Source organism: Carassius auratus, unplaced genomic scaffold, assembly GCF_003368295.1.
Source record: "Carassius auratus strain Wakin unplaced genomic scaffold, ASM336829v1 scaf_tig00044830, whole genome shotgun sequence".
NCBI classification, from domain to species: Eukaryota; Metazoa; Chordata; class Actinopteri; order Cypriniformes; family Cyprinidae; genus Carassius; species Carassius auratus.
In genome coordinates this window covers 75,544-83,393 of record NW_020526852.1, presented here as the reverse complement: position 1 = coordinate 83,393, position 7,850 = coordinate 75,544, and the positions used below count along the sequence as shown (strand labels likewise).

The 7,850-nt window shown below is 45.7% G+C and overlaps 1 protein-coding gene across 2 annotated transcripts in view; it reads right to left on the bottom strand.

Annotated features, from left to right (window-relative positions):
* Positions 1–1,302: 1,302 nt before the first annotated feature.
* The window catches only part of LOC113087422 (uncharacterized), a 69,072-nt gene continuing 62,524 nt past the window's right edge, over positions 1,303–7,850 (bottom strand). For both annotated transcript variants that reach the window (XM_026255583.1, XM_026255584.1), the window contains exon 7: positions 1,303–2,988. In XM_026255583.1, coding sequence (XP_026111368.1) covers positions 2,381–2,988 — 608 coding nt within the window. In that variant the 3' untranslated portion in view covers positions 1,303–2,380. The remainder of the gene's footprint in view (positions 2,989–7,850) is intronic.

Below are 7,850 nucleotides of genomic sequence, written 5' to 3'. Positions count from 1 at the left end.
TGGTTGCCAGGGCAAGACAACCCTGCACAGATTACCAAAAAAAGAAAATAAAAAAAAGAATTAAGGGACCAGTGGATGGAGTTTATTTTTACAGAGCATCAACGGAGTTGTGCAAGTGTTTGTGTTTGTTCCCTGCATTTCGAAGATGCTTGTTTTACAAACAAGGCCCAGTTTGACGACGGATTTGCATATCGTTTATTTCTTAAGGATAATGCAGTCCCAACGAAAAAGGGTCACGATTGTGTGTTGGAACCGCAGGCGGTGAGTAAAACTGCTTCAAATATCTCTGTGTTGTTAACTTAGCTATCAGCGCATAAGCACATCAAGTAAACAACATGCGATGTTGTCATCAAACTGCACTTTCCACATGTACAGCTTAAAAAATAAATAAAAAAAGACGACATAAAGTGGAACTTAGTCATTTTCCAAAACCGCTAAGCAAATATATACAGTTTCAATCATACTACATAGAGACGTCCTGCTGTAGTTGTTGCTGCTGCTGCTCTTGTTCAATTTCAGCCTCAGGATCTTATTCTGGATCATAAATATACGGCTGAATCTGACTGTTAGCGATGGTTTGTTTTGGATGATGTTTTTTTTCCTCACGGTAAAGTCACAGTTTCCAGATGCTCTCAACGCAAAAGCCTATTCACGCTCGTGATTCTTTAGCTCCGCCCACACGTCACGCCTCCAGTCGGTCGTGTTTTTCAGGGAAAAATCGGTACAGACTATCTTTCCCTTATGAATATAATAAAACTAAAGACTTTTTGGAGTTATGAAGGATGCAGTACTACTCTATAGGTACTCAAGATTAACAGTATATTGAGTGAAAACGAGCATTTCACCCCCCCCCTTTAAGCTTTTACCCTTTCTGGGCTGTATTCATAACATTAAGCTTTTACCCTTTCTGGGTGTTTCATTAATAGTCTATTTCCGCCCTTTCTGGGCTTTCTCACCGCTTAGTCTTTTATATAGTAATTTATATATTACCTCAGCTATTTAACCGTAAGCCTAACTACGCTTACTCTATTAGACAAACGCTCAATTGTCTAATTCTGGCCAGTAATTAGACAATTAAAGAACGTTGGGCACCATGTTTTATGGTGTCTCCTTTATCTATACAGCTTTTACCTATTTATGTATTATTCTCAGGTAGGTAAGGAAAGTCGACTCTGGACAAAACTATAAGCATTCCAAAAGTACTTACAATTTGCTCAGAAGACTTCACTGTGGTCAGTTCTTGCTTACAGCTCTTAAATTACTACTCTTGTAGACAATAAATTGTCAATAATAAAATACAAGTTTTATTCGAGGGATTCTGTGCTTTTTCAGTATCCGTCCGTCGAGTCTCTCTCTGTCTTTTATACACAGACGTCGAACGCTGGTTCTTCTGATATTCATCACTTCGATCTGGTGCAACTCCTCTGCCGAGGCTTTCAGTTGTTTACTTCGCATTGCTTTAGCCCTTTTCCTCTTCTTTTTCCTCTTAACCGTCTGTGAAATACACCTTAACCACTATGTTGTGCATTTATCATAAAAACTATTTCTAATACATACGTGTTTCTACTCTAAATCAGTCACTACATATATTTCATGCAAGTAAGCAGTTTTCTTAATGTTAGTTAAGTTACACAATACATTTTCCACATAGCATTAATCACAGGGTTACATCTTTGTACTTAAGCAAAAGGCATTATTACTACTTAGATTACAGTACATCTGTTTATAGCAAATTAAGCATTAATCAAGACAGTACAATTGCAAAATCATCATCTCCATTAACAAATAATATCGTCAAAGTACACCAGACAGGTAGTCCACTGAAGATCTGCCAGCACCAGATCTGGCAATTGATACGCATCCTTCCGGGTTACATAATTTAACTTACGATACAAAAACGGAGGCCGCCATCACACTTGGGTACCAAAATTTCCGGAGCTGCCCATGGACTATGAGAAGGCTGAATTATGTTATTTTCCAACATTTGCTTTATATGGTCTGCTACCTCATGTTGCAAATGGAGGGGAACACGACAGGGTGGCAACTTCACAGGGTGGACCCCATCTCAAAATTGGGAATCTCCAAAACAGAACTAAAATAAAACTACCTGCTTAAACGTTGTAAGAATGTTAGGGAATGATGTTCTAACAATGTTATCACTAAACATTTTCAGAATGTTTTTAGAGAATGTTATCCTAACTTTTGAGAGAACGTTCTGGGAACTTAAATAAAACTATCCGCTAAAAACTTTGCTAGAACAATGCATGGTAGTGTTCTTAGAACATTTTTAGATCAAAACAATTCTAGCTGGGTCGTCACAGGATAAATTTATAGTAAAATTTTACATGTAAATATTTAAAGGTAATTTATATTTTTGTGACTAGAATGAAAGAGACAGTTCTGAACCCAGAATAGATATACTGGTTTTTAGACCAATTGAGAATCCGAATCCCAGTATTTTAACCTCCACCCCACCCAAACCAATATATGCACCAGTGTCGATTCCAAGTCCCACTTTCACATCAAGTGGACCGGCACTAGCTGAGGCACTGGCAAGCTCAGCCTGAGCCATTGCTCCGGCCCCGAGTCTAGCTGCAGTGGCTTCAGCACCAGCTGAGGCGTTTGGGCCTTTGGCTTCTACCCTAAATATACTGAATTCAGCACTAGCTCGCCCAACTCCTGCTTCCGCATAGACTCCAGCCTTGGGAACCCTCATTCCTGGTTTGCCTCCAAAAGCTTCTGCATATTTTCCAGCTTGAGCATAACTCCATCCTGCTTTGAGATTTGCAGGTCTGTCATATGTGTCAAACATGCCTATGAACCCGCTTCCTGAAGCTGTAGCTGATGCAAGTTCCAAACTTGGCCTTGTGGAAGTTTTTTTCCATTTCCATGTGTCCTTTCTGAATAATTTTGAATTGATATCACTTGAATGCTTGATTCTGGATGTTTTTTTATACAGACGTTTAAAATTTCTATGACCTTCCATATCTAAAAAACAAAAAAAAAAGAAGATTTTTTTAAAGCAGTGCAAAAATAAGCAGGCTTTAGAAAAATAAAAAGCTTTATATGATTTTGTTGTCATTGCTGCTATTTTACACTGAATATTAGAACATTGTGAAAGTGAAAAGATATTTTGACTTAAAATTGTTATTTCTGTATTTGGTTTATTATCATAATGCTGTATTAAGCAGAACATAACGTATTGAATGAAAAAGTGTTTCTGTTCCTTCATGAAAACATCTGAAATGGATGTGTATTGGACTAATATTGCATTTAAACCTCATCAGCTGTGACAAACTTCAAAATAAAATATGCCAAGCTGTTTTTACCAAAGAGTATAAGTTTTACTCCACCTTGAATGCTAATATTTCTTTATGTGGTGCGATTCAGTCTGAGGTTTGGTTTGCCTCTTTACACATCTTTATAGTGTGGTAGTAATAATATATTTATGATAAAATACAAACCAAAATTTATTCAGACACCTTCAACATTTCTCACATTATCACAGTTTATTCGTTGTAGTCTAGAAAATCATAATAAAATACAACAAGAACGGTGTCAGAAAAAATTCATGATGATAATGTTACATAACTTTGATAGAAAGTTATGTAATGGATTACAAACACCCAAAAATTCAGACAGCTGTTAGTATGTGTCACAGCCACACCTTCTACACTCCCGGAATCGGACACTTACGCCACACCCACTCGTCCCCAATCACCCGAATTCTGAACTCCTGTGCATCATCACCAGAACCACATATAAAGCCATCAGTCACCATCACTCATCGTCTGGTCTTGCACCGATCTCCTCACTTGCCTGAACGCCATTATTAAACCTACCTGAACTCTTGAACCCTCTTCATCTTCGTCAGTCTTCCTGTCCCCATCGTCTTCATCTGAGCACCATCTGGATCACCGTTCACCATAAGGGAAGTTGTGTTGTCACCGTTCTATCCACGTGTCAAGATTCACCTGTGTCTGAAACCTCTGATTCACATTAAACTACCTTATCACTGAATCCTCTGTGTCCTCGCCTGTGTCTGACAGAAGACCAGACCGCATGCAGAGCTCTTCGGACACGGGCGAGGACCGCACCGCGGATCCCTTCACGCAACTGGTTCACGCTGTACAGTCCTCACTGATGCAACAAACTCCCCCTTCTTCACCGGCTGTCAACAACTCAAACACCGCTACAACTCCGGTCACTTCTTCAGTTGCCCCTGCGAGTCCCATGGCCAAACCAGCGACATACAGCGGCACGGCGGAGGATTGCAGCGGGTTCCTGCTACAATGTTCCCTCTATATGGAATCCAACTCTCATTTATTCACCTCCGAACGCAGTCGAGTAGCCTTCATCATCAACCTACTCTCAGGTAAGGCCCTCCAATGGGCTGAATCTCTCTGGGACTCGAACTCCCCTGCCCTTGGATCCGTCACTAACTTCTGTTCCCAGTTAAAATCCGTCTTTGGCCATCAAACTTCTGCATTGTCTGTCCATGACCAATTATTTACCATTCACCAACAGCGAGATGAATCTGTGAGTGATTATGCCATACGCTTCCGTACTCTCGCTTACATAAGCGGCTGGAATGAAACTGCCTTAATTACAGCATATCGCCACGGATTGAATGACAAGATACAAAGTTTGATAGTTGTGTACGAAGACTCACTAGGACTAGAGAATCTCATTCAGAAATCCATTCGAGTTGCCCAGAGACTCACTGCCTGTCATCCGCTCACTCCCGCTGTACTTCCTCCACCCGCTATACCATCTGTCGCTCCTCCAGCACCTGAACCCATGCAAGTGGACTCTCACCATCTGTCCGCATCGGAACGTCAGCGGAGGATCAACGCCGGGCTATGTCTCTATTGTGGGGGAGATGGACACCTCTTACCATCCTGTCCAGTTCGACCTCCACGCCCAGCGGTGAGTACCATCCATATACCTCCTCAAACTGCTCATCTAACTAAGACCTGGGTTACTCTAAGACACCTTTGCTCTTCTGTTTCTGTACAAGCCCTCATCGACTCCGGTTCGGCGGGGAACTTCATCAACCGGCAAACCTTAGTTCGTCTCAACGCCAAACATCACCGAAGCCCTGTCGAACTCAAAGTAACCACCATACAGGGAAAGCCGCTGGGCAAGGGTCGTGTCCACTATTTCTCCCCCACAATCATCCTCCGCATGGGACTCTGGCTTAACCTCCACCAACCTCACATCCATTGGCCCACTGGCGAGATCCTGAAATGGGGAATGTCCTGCCATCATACCTGCATCACTCCTCCAGCTAAAATCCCCAAGGTCAGTCCTCCCTTAAGGAAGTCTTCCCTACCGGTCCAGTCCACATCAGTGGAGAGCACCGACACGAAGATGGATCATATCATCCCTCCTGAATATCGGGCGTTCCAGGATGTGTTCAGTAAGCGGTTGGCAACGAAGCTACCACCTCATAGGCCATGGGACTGCGCCATTGACCTCCTGCCTGGAGCAACCCTTCCTAAAGGACGAATCTATCCCCTGTCCATCCCGGAGCAGAAGGCCATGGAGGAGTATATACAGGAAGCCCTTGCTCAGGAGTTCATCCGACCATCTACTTACCCTGCCGCTTCCAGCTTCTTCTTTGTGGCCAAGAAGGACGGAGGCTTGAGGCCGTGCATCGATTATCGCCACCTCAATTCACAAACCGTCAAATTCAGTTATCCTCTTCCCCTGGTCCCAGCGGCGTTGGAACAACTACGCGGAGCCAGGATCTTCACGAAACTGGACTTGAGGAGCGCCTACAACCTAATCCGCATCCGGAAGGGGGACGAATGGAAGACCGCTTTCATCACTCCTTCCGGGAACTATGAATACCGAGTCATGCCGTATGGGTTATCCAACAGTCCATCCGTCTTCCAAAACTACATGAATGAAGTCTTCAGAGATTACCTTAACAAGTTCGTAATTGTCTACATCGACGACATCCTCATCTACTCCACATCCAAGCAAGAACATATCCATCATGTCATCCTCGTACTCCGAAAACTCCGGGAACACCACCTTTACCTCAAATCCGAAAAATGTGAGTTCCGTACGCCCTCAGTCCAGTTCCTAGGTTACATCATCGACCCATGTGGCGTGAAGATGGACCAGGGGAAGGTGGACGCCATCACACACTGGCCTCAACCCGGCTCCATAAAAGAACTTCAACGCTTCCTGGGCTTTGCCAACTTTTATCGAAGATTCATCAAGGACTACAGTTTACTCAGCTCCCCTCTAACTTCTCTCCTCCGAAACCGGCCCAAGTCTCTGTCCTGGAACCCCGAGGCCACTGAAGCGTTCCACCTGCTCAAACAAGCCTACAAGACCGCTCCAATCCTCATCCACCCTGATCCCAGCCACCAGTTCATCGTGGAAGTGGACGCCTCATCCACCGGGGTCGGAGCAGTCCTCTCCCAGCAGCAGGGGAATCCACCACGACTCCATCCATGTGCCTTCTTCTCGAAGAAGCTATCCCCGGCGGAGCAGAATTATGACATCGGTAACCGTGAACTACTGGCCATTAAGCTGGCTCTGGAAGAATGGCGTCACTGGCTGGAGGGAGCCCAGTTCCCTTTCGAGGTGGTAACCGACCACCGGAACCTGGAATACCTCCGTGAAGCCAAAAGACTGAATCATCGCCAAGCTAGATGGGCCTTGTTCTTCACGAGATTCAACTTCAAGGTCACCTATCGCCCTGGCTCCCAGAACAATAGAGCCGACGCCCTCTCCCGTCTTCATCAAGCAGATCCCGAACCCGAATCTTCAGAACCAATCCTCCCTCCAGCCATGATAGTTAGTCCTACCCAGTGGAGTATTGATCATCTGATTGCACAGGAAAACCTTCAACACCCTGCTCCGCCGGGAGGTCCAGAAGGGAAACTCTTCGTCCCCCCTCAACATCGGATTACCCTCCTGGACTTAGCTCACACCTCTCCGGGCTCTGGACACCCAGGCAGGAGGCGGACCCTCTCGCTCCTACAACAGCGTTACTGGTGGCCATCGATGGCTCTGGATACGGTCCGCTACCTCAAAGGATGCTCCATCTGTGCCATAGCAGACACCCCTAGAAGACTCCCGGAAGGTAAACTGGTGCCTCTGCCCATTCCTGAACGTCCATGGACCCATATCGGCATTGATTTCATGACTGACCTCCCTCTCTCTCAAGGCTACACCTGTGTACTGGTAGTGGTCGACAGGTTTTCAAAATCATGTAAACTCATCCCTCTCAAAGGACTCCCCACTGTGTTCGAAGCGGCAGAGGCACTATTCCACAACGTCTTCCGTCACTTTGGCATCCCAGAAGATATTGTCTCCGACAGAGGCCCCCAATTCATCTCTAGAGTCTGGTCAGCTTTCTTCCGTCTTCTAGGGGTGTCCGTCAGTCTCTCCTCGGGATACCATCCTCAGACCAAAGGCCAGACGGAGCGTAAGATTCAGGAGCTGGGGAGGTTCCTGAGGATTTACTGCCACCGTAACCAGGACTGTTGGAGTCAGTACCTACCCTGGGCCGAATACGCTCAGAACTCCCTCCAGCAATCTACCACCGGGCTCACCCCCTTCCAATGTGTCCTTGGATACCAACCTCCGCTCTTCCCATGGTCAGGTGAGCCCTCGCAGGTCCCAGCGGTAGATCACTGGTTCCGACAGAGCGAGAGGGTCTGGGACTCGGCTCACGTGCATCTCCAGCGGGCAGTGCGGAGGCATAAGGAGCAAGCGGACGCTCGTCGAGGACCCACGCCGCAGTACCAACCTGGACAACAAGTCTGGCTCTCGACGAGGGACATCCGCCTCCGACTGCCCTGCCGTAAGCTGAGTCCCCGATACAT